This window comes from Halichoeres trimaculatus, unplaced genomic scaffold (assembly GCF_033239565.1).
Source record: "Halichoeres trimaculatus isolate MK-OKI-2021-1 unplaced genomic scaffold, fHalTri1.1 fHalTri1_scaffold_3, whole genome shotgun sequence".
NCBI lineage: Eukaryota > Metazoa > Chordata > Actinopteri > Labriformes > Labridae > Halichoeres > Halichoeres trimaculatus.
In genome coordinates this window covers 16,538,389-16,561,707 of record NW_027437181.1, presented here as the reverse complement: position 1 = coordinate 16,561,707, position 23,319 = coordinate 16,538,389, and the positions used below count along the sequence as shown (strand labels likewise).

Sequence of the window (23,319 nt, the reverse complement as noted above, 5' to 3'; positions counted from 1 at the left end):
ACTGCTAGCAATACCTGCTGTCAGCAGCCCCAGTAGGTAGACAGGAGCACCTCACTCACTCGTCTGGATCCACCATGTCATGGATGGACGTCTGCTGAAACTGAGTTCATCCCCATCTATGTATCTATGTATCTATGTATCTATCTATCTATCTATCTATCTATCTATCTATCTATCTATCTATCTATCTATCTATCTATCTATCTATCTATCTATCTATCTATCTATCTATCTAGCAAACAAGTTGCACTGCTTTCGCTTGCTTTGGCTAGTCCTTCAACTCCTGGTGTCTCTTTAAGCACCCTTAGGGGCAAGCAGCTGTGGATCAATGATGGTTGGCGGTTTTTATCCCAGCCCTCACAATCACATGCCAAAATGTCCTTGGGCAAGACACACTGAAACCCAAAATGCTCCTGGTGACACAGCCACTGGTGTCTGAATGCGTATGAGCGGGATTAGAAGGTGCGCCACAGCAGACTCTGTCGTGAGTTTATGATTGTGTGTGAATGGGTGAATGTGACGCACCTCGAGTGGTCAGAACAAAACAGAAAACTATTATTTGCTTTAAGGACATGTTAATTTACCATCCTGCAGGAACTTTTGGTAAACAGGACAGCACATGAACACTTATGCAGGTATACACATGACAACCCTTGCTCAGGACTGGGTAAATTATTAAGCCCTTACACTAAAAATCAAACTAGAACTATAAAACAGTCTTTATCCATAAAAAAGGCTGAGTTCTGCTCTCTAGATTCTGAGTCTTAATGCAGTCAACGCTCAAGTGCAAGTACAAGTCTGAGTCATCAATGCTCGAGTCCAAGTTGAGTCACAAGTCCTGAAAATCAGTGCTCGAGTTGGACTCCAGTCAAAACCCTGGGCTCGAGTACTACAACACTGGCTGGAGGGAACTTTTTAATCTGTTTAAGGCATTAAGAGGTTTGAGGCATCATTTGTGTTCAAAAGCCTGCAGGGGCAAACAAATCAGGCTCATTTCTGATTTGCATCTTTTAATCAGCTTAAACTAGAGACAAAAAAGTCTTATGGGCCAATAATGTTTTGCCACAGCAAATTTTCCATGTCATTTAGCCATTTTGTTACCAAAAAAAAGAAGTAAAAGAAATGTTTGTTTGATTTTTTTTCTCGTCTATTATTCTGATTTACTTTTTGTTTCACCAAGCAAAAAAAAAGAAAAAAAAAGAAAGAAAACCATGTTGGAAGAAAAATTGGTGTTTACCAGTGTTTATACATCTCTAACGATTCTGTGAAAAACAGTTTTTGTAGGTTGAAAAAAAAAAGACAGGGCAAGGAAGTACAAGGAAAGACTGATTTCGCTGGTGATACATTTTTCAGCAACAAAAATCCAAAAAACAAACAAACAAAAAAACAACAGTTTTATTTAATTTTGAAATTGTACTCACAGAATTTACACTTTTATGTCTTTGTGCCAAAAACACAAATCTTTTTTTAAAGAATCACCAGAAATGTTCTTTCATTGGCCTTTTGGGGCTTCCATACAGGATGTTCTTATTAACATACCTATGATGAAAGTTTAGAATAATATGTTTCTGCTCTTTTATATAAGTGTTCAACTCTTAAATTCCTTGTTTTTTATTCCTTAAATCTAAAAACAGCCTGGTGTGTTAGTTTCCTGAGGAAGAAACAAGTTTTGTGGATACAAATCATCAGCCTTGTTCTTTAACTTGTTTCATGGAGAACTATTGTAGCATGGCAATTGTCTGTTTGTTCGTGGCCTTCCCAAAGAATTTCAGGCAGGCCTGTGATCGACATGAGCTGCTCATCTTCTGCTGCCCAGAAACCATCGCCCTAAGCATCATTGACCCAGAGGAGAATGCATCACTCCCTGCCAAGCCAGTGGTAGTTTGAGGGCTACAGAGCAAGCAGCTTTTTCCTTCTCAAGAAGTGACAGACAAATATCACAGTTTTACCCGTACATCCCGCACCTGTGCAATACATCAACAGTCTAAAAGAATAAACTTATATTATAGGTCTCAGAGTACAGCTATTCAGTTATGCATTTAACCAAGCCAGTTTTACAGATCAGTGCAATATGAGCTGTACAATCATGTTTTCTGCTATTGCTCGAGTCATACTTATTCCTGTACAAACAATTTCAGGAAAGTTATATTTTTTCAAAGTGAAGCCTTCAAAACATTATTTTTATTTATTACCACAACGCACTCATTGCAAATGAGGCACATGGGTTTTGCGTTTGGAGTTGGCAGTTAAATGAATAAATACTTTTCAGTGCAAGAAGGATCAAACTGTTGGTTTTTGCAGTTTATTTTTCACTCCTGTGAGGATAACAACATCTGAAAAGCTAGGACACACAGCATGCTCTGAAAGTTTTGAACACGACTTTTTCTGTAAACTTTAATTCAGATCGGTACAGTGCATGTGCAACTGTTGACACTGCCTGGACTTGAGTAAGATGCTTTCACTCACAAGCTACTTTCGTGTACACTGTATGTGCTGTTACCATTAGACACCTCACTAAAAAGTGTTAATAAATATGTCTAATTTGTGGGCACATGCACACGTACTTTGCACCACCCCTGCAAAATTAAGTGCTCCAGTTGAGCCATCCTGGACAGAAGAATCTGCACACACCTCTGATCCTTCATGGCCCCTATGTGTTAAAGTACGGAGGAAAACCCTACCAGTCTCATACACCAACACATCCTTCCTGGGGAAGAGCTGCTGCAGGATGGAGCCCCAGTCCCGTGAGACCAAAGGCAAGTGTTGCAGGAAGCACATTTACTTACTGTAATGCTGTCTGAAGTGGGAAATGAACAAAAGTACAGACAGAGGATGGCATGTCGTAAAATGTATGTGAAAGAGTAACGGCGGGAGTTATTACTGGACACATCAAGGATCATCACACAGTTTTGTTGTTGTTGTTGTTGTCGATGTTGTTATTTGTATTGTTTTGTTTTGCTTTTGTTGTGTGTGTACATGATTAATCTCTGTTCACAACACCATCACTCTAGCTCCACAGTCTGATACTCAGACATTTGGCTTATATCTAGGATTATGAGAAAAATGTTTTTACAATCAGAGAAACAATTGCATATGTTTACACTGCATCTTATGGCTTTTACTATTAGTAGTGGTGTTGTTAATAATGTGTTGTAAATTAATATTACATTACAGAGGATCCACTTATTTTCGTAGACTGTCAAGATAAATGCAGGCTGCCAGTAAAACACATACATTTGTTCTTGGGGCCACCCTATCAGTTTTCCACCCCCTACTTTATTCCTCGTCATTTAACTCGTGTTTTTTATTATTATTATTATTATTATTATTATTATTATTATTATTATTATTATTATTATTATTATTATTATTTTATTATTTTTATTTTTTCATTTATTTTATTTTATTTTATTTTTAATTAACTAATTAATTAATGAAAATAATTTGTTCGTGTGTTCCTTATATAAGATGAATCAAAGATATTCATTTAATTAAGCCATTGGTTCTACCCACAAAGTTCTAACCTGTAACCCTTGAGGGTAATGGTTTCTTTCCTGCAACAGTATTTCATGTTATCAGATGAGCAGCTTCTGACAGTGTTGGCATGCTCCTGTTGTTCACCTTAGCAGTCGGACATGACACAACTTAAATGGCTGCAGTCCAGTATCTGCAAGACAAACCACCTGATCAAAGCACTGTACATCAAAAGGTTTTGTTTTATTTCCAGTAACAGGAACAATTGGCAAAATGATATGTTCCCCTGTGGGACATGGGAGCTGCTTTTGCACAAGTCGATTAATGTTTGCAGCCAGACTTCAGCGTTCAACAACCTCCAACCAATGCTGCCTTTTCTGTGGGTTAGCTACTATACAAGTGTATTTAGGACAAAAGTGCAGCAAATATACCCCTCAACATGTGTCTGCAAAATAAAACCCATCATTTCTTTGTTCTCTTCATCACCTGGAGTGGCGACTTGTGATCTGTGTCTGATGAGTCTCAGTTTCACTGTTAACATTAAGTTACACAAAAGCCTCACCGGCCTCCTTCAAAGTATAACCCAGAAATGATTCTCTTATCATTTACTTACAGTTAACGGGTTTTAAGCTTGCTGAAATAACATGATAACACCATAACTCATAATAGATAAATGTAAGCTTTGCTTTGTCTCTCTATAAGATGAAAATAAACTTTAAGACTGTTTGTTTTATAAATAAAGGACAGATTGATGATATATAATTTAGTCAAGGGAGACAGATAATCAGGCAGATTTATTGCTCAAGTAAAAAGTTTGATCAAGATTAGACTTTTTGTTGTAACTTTTTAAAATAATCTGTTTATGGGAAAAAATAAATTGCAGAATAATAAACTATTTTGGTGGCTTTGCTCTCAATAATATAAACTGATCATCTTGCACACATCCAAACCTACTGTTTGATAACTGGTCAATAATATTCAGACAGTTTATGAACTAAACACAGAAACTAAGACCTAAATCACTGCAGTACAGATCTCCAAAGAGATTTACACTCACTGGCCGCTTTGCTAGGCACACCTGCCCAACTGCTCGTTAACGCAAATTTCTAATCAGCCAATCACAAGCAACAGTTGCTCAATTCATTTAGGCGTAGACATGGTCAAGACAATCTGTTGCTGCTCAAACCAAACATCAGAATGGGGAAGAAAGGTGATTTACGTGACTTTGAATGTGGCATGGTTGTTGGTGCCAGATGGGCTGGTCTGAGTATTTAAGAAACTTCTGATCTACTGGGATTTTTATGTGCAGCCATCTCTAGGGCTTACAGAGACTGGTCCGAAAAAGAGTTCTGTGAGACAAAATGCCTTGTTGATGCCAGAGGTCAGAGAAGAATGGACAGACTGGTTCGAGCTGATAGAAAGGCAACAGTAACTAAAATAACAACTGGTTACATCTGAGGTCTGCAGAAGAGCATCTCTGAACACACAACACGTCCAACCTTGAGACAGATGGGCTACAGCAGCAGAAGACCACACTGGGTGCCACTCCTGTCAGCTAAGAACAGGAAACTGATTGGACAATAGGAGATTGGAAAAAAGTTGCCTGGTCTGATGAGTCTCGATTTCTGCTGCCACATTCGGATGGTAGGGTCAGAATTTGGCATCAACAACATGAAAGCATGGATCCATCCTGCCTTGTATCAATGGTCCAGGCTGCTGCTGGTGGTGTAATGGAATGGGGGATATTTTCTTGGTACACTTTGGGCTCCTCATTACCAACTGAGCATGGTTTAAAGTCCACAGCCTACCTGAGTATTGCTGCTGACCATGTCCATCCCTTTATGAGCACAGTGTACCCATCTTCTGATGGCTACTTCCAGCAGGATAACGCTCCATTTCACTAAGCTGTAATCATCTCAGACTGGTTTCTTGAACATGACAATGAGTTCCCTGTACTCAGATGGCCTCCACAGCCCCCAGATCTCAATCCAATAGAGCACCTTTGGGATGTGGTGGAAAGGGAGATTTTCATCATGGATGTGCAGCCAACAAATCTGCAGCAACTGTGTGATGCTATCATGTCAATATGGACCAAACTCTCTGAGGAATGTTTCCATTACCTTGTTTAATCTATGCCAGAAAGGATTGAAGCAGTTCTGAAGGCTAAAGGCGCTGTTCCCCAGTAGAGAACGGCCGGCAGTCACACTACCCCTACGTCAACCAGACTTTAGCAGGTATCACACACGCGCAAGGCCCACCTACGTCATTGGGAAGCGTCTGTTTACATGAAGCACGATCATAGAGAGTCAGAGTCAGCTCAATGAGACACAGAAAGCACTGCTACAACCTAAGAGACTTTTGACTTATGGTAAGTCGTTTTCACCCGACACAGCCCTCTAACACCCCTGCTTTGTTTAAAATGATTGTTGAGAGATGCGCTCACGGTGATAATTCATAATGGATCGCACGCGCTGTCCGCATGCTTGTGCTTGTGCATGAAGTAAACCGTGCCGAAGCCCACCTCTTCGAAGCATGTCGAAGCACAGAAGCGAATCGTGCTCAAGCACGGCACAGTTGCGGTCACACTGGCCATTCCAAACGTGCTTTAGAGCTGAAGCGTGCTTAGGCACGGCACGATTGGCCAGTGTGACAGTGTCCCAAGAGTGGCTGCTAAGGCAAGGTCTTAAAGAAAAAAAAGAATAGATTGAAAATGATTTTACAGTATATACTCATGAAGTATATAAGCTATAAGACATAATGAATCAAAATCTCTGATTCACTATGATTCAACAAGGTCCAGTATTTTCATTGTTCTCACAAAACCCAGCAAACCCAACACCGACAATAAGGAAAAGCAGGAAGATATCCATTAAAGACTGAGTGTCATAGAGTTATTTATACTTGCACAAATTCATTTTAACCCCTGGGTGACTTTTCAGTGTGACCTTTGTTTCCCTGTCATTGCAGAGACGAGTGCTCCTGTGAGAGCCAAATGGACGACTGCTGGGAATATTGCAGGTTTTTACCCAGACAGGCAATTTTCCCTACTGTGGGATAATGGCAATAAGCGTGTGTGTGTGTGTGTGTGTGTGTGTGTGTGTGTGTGTGTGTGTGTGTGTGTGTGTGTGTGAAGGGGGGGTAAGATTTAGTCATACAGTACACCTACTTGGAGGCTGGTGATTTTATTCTGCTGCCACCATCCAATATATCGCCTCATTGGTGTTGATTACAGGCAGCTCCTGGTTTCTACGTTTTGCCATCTCACCTCCTACAAACTGATTCAAAAGAAGTCCTTTTTTTCTCTCTCTTCCCTCCAGTGTAATTTTATCTCTCCCTGCCTTATTTTGTTATTTTACCACTACATAGAACAAATGGCAGTGATTTTCCCGGTACAGCATTCTTCATTTCCTGCTTTGAAATGAAACACGTTTTGATGACACAGCTTGACCCACAGATCATAAACCTTCATTTTCAAAGGAGAGGCTTCGGAAAGAACATGATGGTGACATTTAACACTCAATTTTTTACCCTTGTTTCCAGCTTCTTCTTCTTCTTTTTTTAACATTTACGATAAGTAAGGGAACAAAAGGAGTGAAAGAAAAAAAACCTCACTGATTAAATGTACGGGATGACATTAGATCATTTTAGGTAACATCAATTTTTCCATTGGTCCATTGGTTGATGTAAAAAAAAATTCTCCTCCTTATTTTTTCTGACATATCTGCATTGCAGGGTTTAAGGCGTCAAAACATTTGAGCTGCATCTGGATATAGATTATTACCTTTGTATTCACACCTAGAATCAATGAGCATCTAGGGGTCTTAATATCCAAACTAGAGGGGATCTCACAATAGATGGCGCACAAAGGTCATGTTAAGTAGAGGGGGATACCCTCGAGAATCCCCCACTACTTTGATGTTGGGATCATGTGGCAGACTGAGACAGACTTTTGGTATGCAATTACGCAAGAGTGCAATGAAGTCCCGCCTACACAGGAGGTGGAATTAATTAATCGCTCTCCACTGACTTTGTTTTTCTCATCACTTTTGCCTAATGGCAAACAACGGAAGAATAATCAGAAACTCTCTGCTGCCACTGAAGATCTAAAGAACCAAGACCTCAGGTTTGTGCATCACAACAGAAAAACTAAACCTTTCAGTGAACAAAAGCAGAAATAGGCATGTTGACGTGTGTCAAAGACAGGCTTTGCAGCAAAGGTGCATACCCTCTAGTGACATGTACAGTCACAGTCACAGGGTCATCACAGTCTCAGCTGTTCTCACCCCTCGCTGGTGTTATCTGTAGTGGTTGACAGGCTTGAGATGACAGAAAGAGGTTTAAGTGAGAGTGAGGTAACCTTTCACTTGTTGGCTTCTGCAGGGTGAATGAAGAATAACTGCAGGTGGCTGAGATCCATACACAAAGCAGATTGCAATTCAAAAGTGTTGTTAAATAATTTATCTCATGAATGTTGTGTGATTTGAAAACTAGTGTTGTTGCTGACTCTTTGGATAGTTTAAAATAGGATGGATTTGACTGAGTAGATGTCAGTAAATCATCAAAGACTGCTTTGACAAGAACAAACCTTAAAGGTCCCATATTATGCTCATTTTCTGCAGTTTAATATGGATCATTGATGTCTTCATGAAATGGTCGTAACATGTTTTGGACCAAAAAGCCAATAAATCAAGCACAGCAGCATTGTTTCCAGGCTCTCATAGCCCCTCTGTTCAGAACGCTCTGATTTAGTGGGTGTGACCTTCATATGTAAATGAGCCACCGCTGATACCGCCCTGCTCGTCTGCGTCACTGAGAGCGGTGCCACGAGCTCCAAGTGCACAATGTTCAGAAAGCAGCAAAGCTTGTTTACCGTAACATTACAGGCTAAAACAACAGGCTAACCGCAGCTAAAGTTAGCATCCTAAAGCTAACACAGAGACAGGGGGACACTGAGGAAAAGCTCTTACATCTGCTCCACAGCACACAGCATTTAAAATACTCACATTTCCAGGGTCTGAGGTTTGTTGGCGGATGGTTGGTAACGCGCCTGGATTCAGGACCAGTCTATTCGCTAGCCCTCTGTTGTACCATCCAAAGTTGGAAAAGCAGTCGGCCGTGTAGTGACTAGCACACAAATGCACAGTTTTACTCAGTGGAGCTGGCAAATTTCCTTGATAAATGAACTCTAGCCACTTAGTCTTGTCTTCTTCAGAGATGGGAAGCTTGTGCATGGAACTATGTGGCTGTTTACAGCCAAAAACAAAGCAGTGATGGCTCTTCAACTTCAGCATTCTCCTCCCCTCCAGCAGCAGGGAGAGGAGTGGGCGGGGAGGGGGCTTGGGGGTATCTGTCCTGGTGGACCAATCAGGTCAGACTTGCTCCTGATTGGCCAAAAAAGGGAATTTCTGACGTTTGCAAATCCCAGAAATTCCAAACAGCTTGTTTTAGGTCAGGACTTTACATTAAAAAGCACTACTAAGTACAGGTTTTGTTATTAAATATCACAATTTGTGGGCTGGGAGGAAAGCCCAACCCACAAATTTCACTAAAAGACTTAAAGTACTTTTTGCGTAGCATGGGACATTTAACCCCTTACTCTAGTTGATCAGTGAACATAAAATAAGAGGAAGTAGACTCTTGGATCAACCAGTACTAATTAAGTGGTTAAAAAATACGTAAAAACTACTACTGTTAGTTGTGGATTTGTTTTGAAATCATGTGATACAAACAGATAAAGACATGTTTTGAAATTATAGAATGTTTTGAGCCCCAGTGACAGTGGTCAACATCATGTTTCTGCCAGATCCATGTCCAGTTCATCTCTTCTCAGTTGCAGTTGGTTTTTATTCTCCCTCATCTATCATCAGTCACCAGCTTTGCTTGTAGACTCAGCTTCTTTTGACAATTTCATTAAGCTCTGGTTCCAACACAGAGTTACATTCTGAAAACCAACCAGATGTTTTCATATTGTTTCAGTGTCTGACTTCCTGCCCCTTTCTTTTTGTTCCTTGCTAAGTAATGCTACATGCTAACAACTGGGTGTAAATTTGGAACTTAGCCCGAACTCAAATGAATTTGGGCGACATAAAAACAGAGGATGGAGTACAGGAGGGCTTTCAGAAACCTTTAACAAACCTGATTTTTTGTTTTAACTGTTGACTATGCTCCTCAACACTGCCCCCACAATTTTGCAGGGGATCTGAATGTTTGCCGCATATTTTTACCCATTTAAAAATATACTGAAATACAGACTGAATGAAGTGTATGTGTATTACAGCTAAATGAAATTTATTTCCAGAGATGTTTGTGTTGGTGTGGGGTGTTTGGTGTTCTTTTGATATGCGTCTGGGTTCAGCCAAAAGCGGTGACAAATTGCTTTTCTTGATAATTTTTGGGAAGCTTTTTATGCCTTTATTAAGAGATAGTAAAGTGCACAGAGTCAGAAACAGGGAAGACAGGATGAAAAGCAGCAAATGGCCAAGGGTAGAAGTCAAACCAATGGCTGCCACATTAAGAACTGTCACCTCTGTACATGAGGCACACTGCACAATGCATTTCCTTTCGTATCATGCAGGCTTTTCTACACTGGTGTCCTAAAGGATGGCTGCCGAGAGGCTTGTTATGGAGCCGGACAGAAATAAACAGGTGTCAAAACGCAATAGGCTGTTGCAGAGAGAGAGAGAGCGGGTATTGTGTCTCCTTGGACTTAAGATGGTGGAGTAAGTGAGCTGACATCAGGTCACCCTTCACACCACCTGACAGCAAGGTGCTCTGATGACGAGTCAGACATAAAGAAGAGGCTGCCTACCTGGATACGTTCAATTTATTTTGGCAGCTCAAAGGTTATGAATGAAGCTTGGGCTTGTAATTAATGTTTTCAATGTCACATTTTAATCCCTTGAACTGAATTTCAAACTCCAAGTCAGCAAAAGCAGTCGTAGCCCCTGGCTGTGCACTGGTGCTATTATCCAACATGGCTGTCTTTTCTCACAGTTGGATCTTCTTCCCGGGAGACCCACAGGCCCTACGTCAATCACAAAAATTATTCAAATGGCTTTGACCTCAGTGTTTTTCAGTGAGGAATCTTTTTATAGCAGGTGGAGCTGCAGAGATGGGCGGGTAGCGCAAGTAGGAGGGAGGGAGGGAAGATGTGGATGAAATGAACTCTGGATGAGTGTGTGAAAATATAAAACTTTCTTCAGTCCATCAGAGGGGGAGCCACAGGCTGACGCACACCTTTGTGATGACACAGAGTTAATGGTCAAAGCCTGCAGTGCTCTCAGCCAGGGAAACAACAAAAACATACTCAGGGGTGGACAGGTGGTGCACAGACTTTTTGCCTTGTGTGGAAGAAAGATGGTGGTCTGTTGTCAGTGGAACCCTCAGCCAGGTCATTTTCCCAGGTGAGTCTGGAACTGTTATTCAAAACATCTGTTATCTGAGTGATTGTCAAAGAAACTGGACCAATCATAGTCATTCGTTTACACATGGGGTGGGCTCTATTTGGCTGCTCAACTTGTTATAATGACTTTTGAAATCTAAACCTACACTTCACAACGTTTATTTACTTCAAAGTAAGCAAAAAATCACTGCAAATGCATGACTCTGCATTAATGAGGGAGAAAAGTTTGATTTAAAACAAACTAGGTGATGGTTTTTTGTTTGTTTTCAATGGAAAATACTTCAACATATTTTGCTGCTCTGCACTACATCACACACTGCATTGCTCTGATTGGTTGTGGGTCCATCCACTTACTTACAGATGCACCTCTGTAAGAATGTGCCTGTGTTAGAGACATAGCTGACCAGACTGGTGGGTATGCTTACGGTGACTGTTAATGAACTTGGCGGCTTTGCCTGTCAGGTCATCCAAAGTTAGGCTGAGTCAGCATTTGTTTATAGTGAACGGTGGAACGGCTCTAAACAATGGCTCAGAAACAAATGGGTGAAATAACCAAGACTAGGTCCATGTATTATTAAGTCTATGATGCCCACTAGGAAAAAAAACAAAAAACTAACAGATCCAGACATAAAGCCAGATGTAAAAGGAGAACTTTGCTTCAAAGTTAAGACACATCAAGACTACTTTATTTATTAATTTATATATTTCTATATTTTGTTGTTTTACCTTTGACACAGAAATTACTTTACAAAATTGAGCATTGATCATTTTTTTCGCATGACATAATTTCCCTCTCCCTTTTCCCCCTTTTTTGTCCCATGAAGTCCTGCATGATGCAAGGTTTTAGTGACTTTCTTTGACTTTCCCTCTCATGAAATTTGGTGGAAACAGAAATTGTTTGACTTTTTCCATTACTGTATGACGGATGAAGATAAGTGTAAATCAGAATATCTACATTTTATCCTCTGAATACTCCAAGATGCCTTCTGCATTTCAAATCATTTTTCCATTTTTCTAAAAATCTTAATATACATGTTTTGTTTTCTTTTGTTATTGTTTTAAGTCGATCAAAGGTCAATAGGAGATATATTAATTGTAATTCATGCACCCTAAATAAAGTCACTTGCATAAGGAAACTTAATAGAGGCCGTATGTTTAGATCTTTTTAAATACTTCTCATTACTGAATACATTTGTTTTCCTACAAAGTTGGTTCCTATTTTATTTTTCTACCACATTTTAAAAGGTAACCAAAGTGCAGATTTAAGATTTCTGCTTTTTATGTGATGGAACATCCTGAATTCTCTTTATAGTTAGCATGAAGAATAAAGTGTCACCATTAAACACAAGTTTTACCCCCAAAATACTCCAGATCAAACCAGAATCAAATTTCAAACCAATCAAACTGAGAGTACTAAATGATGCATAAAGTAAAAAATAAGGCGGGTGGACATTACAGGTGGACAAGCAAAAGGCAGAGTGTTCAATTATCACATCCAGTATTAAAACCAAAAAGAGTAAGGGATGAATCATTTTTAAACCTCAGCTTCAGAGTCATAGTGAACGGTTGGATATGATGAAAAAAGATGAGAAATGACAGTCTGAATTCAGCTCAATGTGAGGAATCTGTTTAGATGGATTACTTGGCCTCATTTGCCTGTCAAGCTTTTTTTATTTATATGAATTTAATTTCATTAGAAGTTACTATAAAATCGTTTTAATTACCAATGATTCATCCTCCTCCTCCTCACCTGGTGTTGCCTCCTCTTACTTTAAGTTTTAAGCACAAACTTTTAGCTATGAGATTAAATTGTTGACTGCCTAAAACACCAGAACAGCAAATAGGCCTTATATATATAAAAAAAAAAGTGGGGTTGAACAACTGACATGTGTCAATATTTGTGTCTGGTGCTTTCATGTCTTATGATAATCATCTGTTCAAGCATTGCGATGAAGCTTTATGATACTTTGGGATGTTCAAGACGGAGATTATCATTAGACTGCCACTCTTTTAGCCCATGCACATTAAAACTTCAAAGAAGGTTTTTATTAAAAATAAAAGCTAAATGAAAATAAAGTCTATTTACTACAACATAAGACACAAACAAACAAAATCTTCACAACACAACATATGTATTCAATTCATCTTAAAAATAGCCTGTATCTCTTGACAAACGCCAACAGCACGTCAGATGTGGTTTGAGGTTTTTAAGTTAAGCCAACTAATGCAGAGCAGCCTTGTCTGTGTATGTGAAGTTCATATTTGTATGTAAAGTGCAACATTTCTAAAATTGAACTTGGTTAGATATCCCCATGGCATGCATTTAAGGTACGGCCAAGCTTGAATTTGTGACTGACATTTCAAAGAACCGGGCCGGACATTAAAAGCCTTGAGATGTGACAGTGTCGCCTGACATTCCAGGATAAAAGGTTCACATCAGAGTCAACAACAAAAAAAAGTTCCTGCCTTTAGCTTTACACCCTTTCCTGCACTGATAATGGAGGGAATCATGGAAAGGACTTCAGAAAGGCTTTGCATGAACTTTGATTAATTTCAAAGAACATTTTACTGTTTGAGATGTACTCCTCCTGTAACCAAATGCTCAGGCTACGATACCTTATAAAATGCAAATGCATGTTGACTCCAACTTAAATAAAAAGCAAAAATATATGAGGAACAGTCACAAAGGCCAAAGGAAGAATGTATCTCATGATCCACACACTCTCATGGTCTTCATTTCATTCATGTGAATTTACTGCTTTAGCTGTCACCTGGTCATTGATTTGGCTTGATAAAAGTCTATAATGATAGTTTCATCTCACAGTGTATTAACTGTTATCTGATGCAACTGTTTCCATGGGAAGTGAGAATTTTCAGTCATAGAAAATACAGTACACTTTTGATTTATTATTTTGCTACTGAGACTCCAGACCTATAATGCTTTCCTGCACCAAGAAACACACTTCCTCGTTTTCATTTACACTAAAATAAAAACAAACAAAACTCATAGCATTAAAAAAATTATCAAGACAGCTATATCAAGAATGAAACTGGCTCACAGTATGCCCACCTTGGTCTACTCTGACTCTAAGTACACTGGATAAATAACTGCCCCACAGTGGGACAGTCTGCCTTTCCATGGATAAATAACCAGAGTGTCTGTGTGTACAAAGTTACACATTCTAAAGCAAATATTTGGGCTAAAAAAAAAAAAAAACCTTGAATATAACTTTAACAATGTGAAACCTGAAGTTAACTACAATGCAAACACTGCACTGTAAATTGAGTGGTACTCATAAGCAGCGATTGAAGGGTGGATTGTCTGCAATAAATGCCATAAATGCCATTAACATGAAACTATTACTTAAAACTATTACCACAGTCAAAAACACTGACTTATTCCAGGTAGAATTTCAATGGGTGTTAGTAAGGGTTTAGAGGGCATCGGTGAGCATATAAAATGAATCAATAAGTACCAAGGAACCAGAAATGACTAAATCCAAATCAAGGCCAGCACTGAAAGCAGCTACAGATGTACAAAAAATAAAGCTAAATGTAGCTTTTGACAAGAATTAAATTAGCAAATACATCTTATATAACTATGGAGGCAGCAAACAGCAACCTTCCAGCTGTAGCTAACATTAGCCTGAGACAAACAGCAAATGCCCAATATAGCTTCCTTTAAGCCTATGATGCTAATATACAGTTCTATTACTACTTGAACTGACAGCCCTCCATTCAATCTACTCTGCTTCCTATTTTTCATCTTCCCACTCCGCAGTGAGTGTCTTTAACATGTTGCATCGACAGCTAGCTCCATGAGCTCTGTTTGTAGGCCAGAATCTTTTGCTTGTTTCTTGTGACGGCACAAGTCCAGAGTAGTCTGCTGATTAGTACATTTATATTTTACCACATAAGTTACATGCTTGTGGTAAGTCAGGCCACAACCTTTTGGGGCAACTTTTCTAAATATCAAACCTCAGGATAGCATTCATTTAGTTAGCAAACATTATGACGATGAATGTGAATACAAACGCTCTCTGCCTCTATGAAGTTTTTCCTTTTTCTCTCTTTTTGTTATCAAATGATGTTTTACAGTTGTAGGTCACTGACAATGATCCCTCTGACTGAGGTTGTGTTTACTGGTTTATGAGAAAAGAAACCATGTGAACAACCCCATTGTATGATACTCACAACATGAGGAGTCAAATGATACTTAGTACTTATAATACTTAGTCATAATAATAAGTCAAATGTTTATGAAAGTGTCTGTGTCAGCAGCTGTGACCATCACCCGTTTATTTCTGAACCATATGGGCAGGGGCCATATTTGAAATGGGACGGCCTGTGAGCCTCCACACTAACAGCTATAGGACGCCCTACAGTCACGTGAGCTGAGCTGTGCCTCTGGTTAGGCGAACTCGCAATCTTTATATTTTCTAGAAAAAAAAAGAGTGTGTTGTGAGTGAAATGAGCTATTTAGGCCACTAACATTTCTACTGTGAAAATGGCGTTTTGTTGTTGTTTTGAGCACTGGCTCATATTTTTAATCCAGAGGTTGCCATTCAGTTGTGACGTACTTGCTGTTTTCAGAAAAGGCACAGCCCTTGGGATCCAAGCAAAACAACCTTTGTTCATTGAGATGTATCGATTGATATATTAGAGTGGTCTCACCACTTCTTGGAGTTATTTGTTAGCCTGTTGCTAAGGTGAACAAATAAAATGGCGTCAGTGTTAGTGGGGTTTCTTTCTTTGGTTACCACTTGAGCAAAAAGCCTTCCCTGTACATGACTTAACAACATAACTTGACAATTTTATGAGCTTCATTGGAAAAGCCAAAACTGGTGGCTGGGTGATGTATTTTTAATATATGATGTTTTCCCTTGTTTTTTATTTATTTTTTGTTTTGTTTTGCGATTACCGTGATTAGCTCTGTGTGAGGATGGCAGTAGCTCAGTCTGTAGGGATTCGGTTTAGTGATTGGAGGGTCTCTGTTTCAAGCCCAGGGGCGGATCAAGATTGTGAATTGGGCTGATAGCTGGGGAGGTGTTGGCTTACATTCCTGAGCACAGTCAGGTGCCCTTGAGCAAGGCACCAAAACCCCCCAACTGCAGAAAGTTTCTGTGCAGAAGTGCTGTTTGTGCATGTGTGTAGCATGTTCAGAGTGTAAAAAAAATCAGAATTTCCCTGTTTTATCACAGATGAAGATGCAGAGTGAACTGGCTGAATATTGAGCCTACTTGTCACTACAGGCACGATAAGGGACCATAAAAGTGCAACACACTCCTTTTATTCATTATCACACACCCATATGTGTTCACAGCACTTTCATTTGAGGTCACAGAAAGGTAAATATAGCCATAGTGACCACAGAAAGAGTGTAGTATCGAGCATGATGAGGCTTTTGCTCGTGTGTCATGTATTACCTTTATTGTAGGAACTGCATATAGGCTCATAGCTTTCTGAAGCCTTTCCAAAAACTGACTGGATGCTAATGTTTTAAAAGAAGCCAGTGGCTTCTCAAATATCACGTTGAAGTCTGTACCATGTCTTCACTCAGTAACTGAGCTGAGGAGTAAAAAACAGACTTGAAACTTCTATTTACAGATATATTAAAAATTCTACTCTAACTTTAATTTCCAATAGGCAGTGGTAAAACACATAAAATATAGTCACTTCACAAAAGACCTCTTGAAATTATCTGTGCCTTTCATTTAATATCCCAGACAATTTAGAAAAAAAAACATTTCCTATATTTGTGTCTATTAGTTTATAATGATAGGTGGATGCAGTTATTTATCAATGTGGAGATAGTCATGAGTAACACATTCACTTCCTGATATGTGGTTAAAGGATGTGTGGTGGTAAAATAGAAACTTAGCATCCAAATGATTAGAAACCACAACATTTTCCTTCAGTCGTGATTCTCATTAACTGACATCAACTGATGTCAAAGGAGGGGACTTTCAAACTCCTGCTATGGCTTTATTTCATATTAGATTAAAAGCAGCTTGTAATTTAAGACACAGTTAAATGTTACATGCGCCATTTAGTTTCCAAGGTAACAAGAAGGGTATATTTAGAGTGTACTAAACTAAGACAGAGGGGGGAAAAAGTGTTAATAATCTTGATGGAGCAATTACAATTAGTCAAAGTCAAATAGTAAAGATCAAAACACCTCATCTGCTTTTAGTCCAAGGTGAGAGAATGCTCAAGAACAAGCAGCCGGCTCATTCGGCACCTCTTCTGACACCTGCGTCATTCAGTATTTAGTGGCATTACTGATTCACATGGTACAGTAGAGCTGATCATCAAAGAAGGTTCAGGGAGGATGTAGACGTCAATGGAGAAAGGTGTTCTTTTGTCTCACATGTTGAACCCTTTTTTAGCTGCAGTGAATACTTCATTCTGCATTAACCCTGCACAAAAGCAAATATCCTGGAACACGCTTATAATAAAATGCACAGTTTCCCCCCTGTGGATTTCTTCATTGAAAGATGTGTGCTCACAACATTTACACAAGACTATTCTTAACAAGTTTTTTTTAATCTCAGAAGATGAAACTCACAACCTCCTTTCTTGGATTTGTGCAGTTTTTTGTTCTCGCTGACTTGGGGGAAAGCTTTTAGGTTAAATGCACTCATTGTTGGTAACAACGTTTTCACTAATTTGAAAAATGCAAAACTGAATCATGCTGAGTGTCATTAAGCCAAATTACTCCATCTAGTTTATTTGATAGAGTAAATGTTTTTGATGGAGAGGTAGGTGTGTATTCTCTTCGATCCATAAATACTGTGTTGTTTTTTTGCTTGTGTTTTGCCCTCATGTTGGTTGGTCGTGGGTTATATTGACTGTGCTGAGGGTTGATGCTGGTAAAGAGAGAGAGAGAAAAAAAAGGAAAACTCTCTATGGCCAAGTCCACATGTAGCCAGGTATTTTAAAAATGAATATCCCCCTCCCCCTCGTTCGTTTTTAAAAAATACTTTTGTCCACACGCAGTGGGTAAATCCGCCTGAAAGTGGCAGTGTTTTCCGGACGTAAAATCGCCAGCCAATCAGAATGAGCCCCCATTATTCAGCTGTGACGTTTGAGAACTGAAAACTCTGTTTACCGGCGTCCACATGAAACCATGAAACCAGAGTTTACCAAAGTCTTTACTTTGGCTGGAGTTTTCCGAAAACATTGTTTTTAGTTATGTTAAGCTGTGGTTTTGTGTGGATGACAGGTCTGAACGTATAAAAATATATGCGGTTTCCCAAATATCCTGCTGCGTGTGGACATGGCCTTCATGAACTGTGTATTTCTTTCAGGTGAGCTGATTAAGCCCACCTGAGTTGAGGACTCAGTAAGCAGCAAAGCAGCAGTCTGATTGGACAGGTATCAGGTAGCCTGCTACATAAGCTTTGAACCTGAGGGTTTCTGATTGGCTTTATTGTGGGGTTAGGAGGGGAGCCTTTACCCCTGCTCCTGTTTTTGCTCCATTTGTTTTACACAGAAGATAACACTTGTGTCTCATTTTCCCCATGACTGGCTAGATAAAGAAAAAGAAGAATTACCTGCAAACTTTAAACTCTGGTTGGGACAGTTTTGTTTTCCCATTCTCACTGCCTGCACCCTACATTACAACACTTAGTATTTTCAAATCTTAAGTCAGATCTTCATCTGTGTGTGTAAATATTTCAGATGATCTAATGGACGAGGTATATCGTTTTTCGAATCGCTGCAGTGTTTCTTTGTTTCCTTTGTAACTCTGATCTCACTGTGACATACTGGTTAAATAAAAACTAAAAAAATCAACCTTAAATCATTTCAGTACCATGTTGAACAAAGAAAAACTCCTTTACTTTTAAGCACATTTACTTAGGCAAAAAGCAAATCACAAGTTTTATTTTAGAGTAAAATGAGAAAAACATAGTGGCTGTGACACCTCAAACATATGAACGCTGCCCCTTAACTACCCAGCAAGCTTGGGACTATTTATTACAAACTTAGACCTTATCTTAAGTATTCTCGTTATCTTTGCCAATTTGTGCCACGTTCTATGTGTTGCCAGTATTTCATTATCTACCTTCACATGAGAAAAACACAACCTCTGCTTCTTCAAGTGGGAATATTCATCAGGGACTTCATTGTTTCCCCATCACTGCACAACATGCCTTCACTGAACAGCAAGAATCGCTGAAGGCAGCGCTCACTGGCTTCACACAAGCAAAAATTAGCTAACAGTGTTTATTGAACTTTAAATACAAGAATCTACAGTTGTAGTAGTGTAAGGAGTTGTTTTTTTCATCATTTTGGCTTTGGCCTTGATGTTTTCTTTGGGGAATAGGTGACCGCATTTAAAAAACATGTTGAGCATATTCTTCATTCTGACTGATAGATTGACAGACATTGGCCTTTAAGTCACGTGTTGATGCCAGTCATCTCTAACCCTTTGTTGGTAAACAAATTGGAAACAAATCAGGGGTTGATCTAGACTAGACAAGACTTTGTCCCAGTTGTCTGGTTAGTTTCTCAACAACTGGTCAAGCTGACTAGCATCCCTTTGTGGGATGCTAGTCATGCTTTGATATTTACATGTACTTCCACACATATAATTCCACACAAAGAAAAAACAACTATTCCTTTAGCGCCTGAGAGCTGCTCTAAGTTTTGCTGAGCGTCCTCTGGGATTCTCTTTCACATCCTCTTTTTCTGCCATGATCACTTTTTTTCGCAGAGGAAGCCAATAAAGATTTTCTCTACCCCTCTTTTCATCCCCTGACTTTCCTTTTCCAGTTCCTTTCTTCCTCGGGCTGAAGTGATACTGGTCTAGATTGGACAAGTCCTCCCCTTGGAGGAAACGTTTAACCAGTCTGTCTTCAAGTGAATGAAAAGTGATGACACAGAGACGTCCTCCTGGTCTCAGTGCTGTCCTGGCGGCACAAAGCCCTGCATGAAGTTCGTTTAGCTCATCGTTCACAAAAATTCTTAGAGCTTGGAAAGTCTTAGTGGCCACATGTGCAGGTCGGTGGAGTCGGTCCTTACGTGCATACAAAACAGCAGCAGGAAACGCTCCTGAAGACAGAGAGATGGTCAGAGTGAGTGGATGGGAATGAACATGTTTGCAAGTTGGGCAGCTCACACAAACACACACACTTTGTGCAGCCTAAACAACACACCAGGTAGCCCAAATGCAAGCCTTATGCAACACCAGAAATATGCATGATTTAGTCCTTAAAAAGTAAAAAACAAAAAGACAAAGAGAGTGATAGAAAAAAAAGATCTTGGAAGTCTCAAAAAATAAAGAAACATCTGCATAGAAAAACCACAAAATTGGGAATCAATACAAGAAAAGATTGAAGATAAAAAAGGTGAAAAAATAAGGAAAGAGTGGGGTCAGTTTTCAGAATTCTGCATTAATTTAATTTTTTTTTTTCATTTTTGGAAGCCATGAAGCAGATGTGCAACTTCTTCTCTACCACTGGCAAGAGATTAAAACAAATGATGGTAGCCGCTCCTCAAAGGGAAACTGTGTAGCTCACAGTGTACATATATTTTGGTAATGTAATGACCTTTCTTACGTTTTGAAGCAGCATTTCATTCAGCCTAGAGTTACAGCACAGTTGATTTTAAGTGTGAAAGGCATATATGACATTTACGAGTTCATCTCCAGTTTTGAAGCAACAATCTGAGTATTTCAACATAGCATAACATTCAGCATCTCATCTAAATCCAAATAAAGGGTGAATTCTCTTTCACAGTGTACTTTCATCTTCAGGACAAGATGTACTGCTTTGGTTGGTTTTATACACGTTTGCTTTAATTTGGAGGAGGAGTGAAGAAGGCCATCTGTGTCAATCTGAGTCAATTCCACAGCACTAGTCAGCTTCCACACCACCAAAACATACCTTGAGTCGTGTGACTCTGAGGACTATGATGCCACTAATAACTCATATCCGACCTCAACAACCCATGGGTGTTAGCAGGGTGTTAATAACAAAAAGAGGCTGAACTGGCTGGGATCTCCATGGAAGTGGAGAATAGAAGTAGACTTGAGAGGGAAAAAAAACTGTTGAAATGGCCTAATAATTCATATTAAGGTTCCCAGGCCAGACTTACAATTTCTCTGTTTTTCTAATGTTCAGCACATTTTGAGTTGTGTTAATCACAAATGTTCAAATCAAAATGAGAATGAAATGAGTTTTATTGCAGCTTTGCTTCCAGTTTGCTATCCTTTGAGTAATTTAGAAATAAAAGACATTATATGTGATTTTTAATAGAATATACGTCATTCATTAAAGTAAGGACTAAAGATGCTTTAAAAGCAAAACATCTCAAGGAACTTTGCTCCGTCTAGCTGCCTTTTGGATTACACTTTGTGTAAGCTGGGTGACTGAAAACCGTGACAGACAAAACAAAAAAGAGACAAACTAATGTGAAAAAACAGCACTTTAACTATTAAAAAGAGAGCTGCAGCAGGACTGAGTGGCAGGTCCATCAGAGACTCTGTGAGGGGCAGATGGAGGGTGGAGACGGTGTTGATTTGGCAGATGTGTCACCAAAATACGGAAACAGATTCAGCCAAATGTCTCTCATAAACTCCCAAATACTGAATGCCAACTTGAAGTTAAATCTCACTAAAATCATGACACATATTTACTGCATCCTGATTACTGTTGGAAAAAATATGCAGTTTTTGAAGTTAGTGCACTGTGGCCTTTAGGGCACTCACTCCCCCACCCTCAACCTTCCTCTTTAACACTCTTGACTAACTGAACCTTAAGTTTAAAGGCAGAGGCTTTCTCACACAAGTCTTAAACACCTACGGTTGTTCGAGCAATCCTCCCTCAAATTCCAAAAGCACAACTGCAGAGAAAATGCTTTGGATGCAAGAAACACTGCCTTCATAGGCTTGTGCACAGGGTACATATATTAAAAAGGAAGTGCAGGGTGCAGAAAGCACAAGAAGTTGGCAAGATTGATCAACTCATGACCGACGCACAGAAGGCTAAGGAACAGTTAGACGCTTATATAGACCTAAAGAGAAGCTGCAATAAATAGAGGAGTGAGTGATGTGGCATTTCTCTCCTCCTGCACTAAACAGCCCGAGGTGTGACTCACACTGCAATCAATACAATGCCTGCACAGCAAGGACCAGCCCTGGTCTGGTCTCACTGAGCCATGTACTCTCCCTCTAATTTACCTTTCAAATCTAGTACAGACAGATCCATGAAGAAGAAGATGATGAGATTAAGTTAAGTGCATAAGAGGGAAATTAGGAAGTCCAGGAAAAAAAATGTGAATGTGAATATTTTTTTACAGAAAAGCATGAAGCGATAGCATTCTGAAAGCTTTCTGTGTGTTCTGTCTCTGTGTTGCCTTATCTTGAGCTGCTGTGTTTGAAGTTTAAAGCAAGAATCAGCAAAGGCAACAACATACTGTTGGACAGTTGGAAAACAGCTGGATCAGACAGTTTGACCTGACAAACAAAAAGCTGAATAAATGGAACATGAAAGCAACTTAGTCTCAGGTAGCACAACAGTGGAGACAGATCTGCTCAGGGTGGATTTTTTTCTCTTTTCAGTCAAGTCAACAAAAACACTGTTTGGTATTTGTAGTTTACATAATTTTAATTTTTGTTCAATGACTTCAAAGCACAACTCTTTGGTCAAGGGATTTACAATTGATCCGAATAGTCAATTTAAAGTCAAATTGGGTGATGCATCAAGGATAAAATTTTATCTTCTTCCAGGAACTAAAAAGCCTGAAAATGGAAGATCAGCACTGCAAAATCTAAAAGAGCTGTGTAAAAACTCCCTTAAGCTGAATATAGATAAATTTGGATAATTCATTGGAGACAAACAAGAAAAAGGCTTAGAGCATTAATAATCTGATCCCCTAAACATATTCTGTCTGATGGAAGACAGAAATATCCTTTCTAAAGCCTTAACAAAACGTTCTCCTTCAGGCTGATTAAGTCATTTATTGAGGTGTAAAGGTAAAAGCATGTTGCTGTTAAGCAGAGGCCGCTTCTAGACTGACTCATGCTGTCAGCTACATTAGAACAGTTTTCATTTAGTTACAAGTTTGCCTTGAATATGACTGACTATGCTGTTAAAAAACCAACCACCAGATTTCAGAGAGAAAAGGTAAGAAAAGATATTTCTCACATTATGTCCCAAAGCCACCTTGTCCTGACATCACCCCATGTCTTCAGTATCACTGTCATAACTGTCATAATAACCCCACCGTCCTTTTTTTTATATCAAGACATCTCTGATTGTTCTCAATAAACATGCGTGGTGACTCGCTCTGTTTTACAAAAAAAGAAAAAAAGATTAAACAGCTGCTCTTACTCACACCTGTTCTCCCAGGGTGACACTGACGCACATACTGCTCTGTGCAACAACTACTGAGACGACGTCTCAATCATTCAGCAGCTTAAATCTGGGATGTACAGC

The 23,319-nt window shown here is 39.3% G+C and overlaps 1 protein-coding gene across 2 annotated transcripts in view; it reads right to left on the bottom strand.

The window, feature by feature from the left end:
* Positions 1–15,452: 15,452 nt before the first annotated feature.
* The window catches only part of mettl15 (methyltransferase 15, mitochondrial 12S rRNA N4-cytidine), a 48,831-nt gene continuing 40,964 nt past the window's right edge, over positions 15,453–23,319 (bottom strand). For both annotated transcript variants that reach the window (XM_074666314.1, XM_074666315.1), the window contains exon 6: positions 15,453–19,933. In XM_074666314.1, coding sequence (XP_074522415.1) covers positions 19,503–19,933 — 431 coding nt within the window. In that variant the 3' untranslated portion in view covers positions 15,453–19,502. The remainder of the gene's footprint in view (positions 19,934–23,319) is intronic.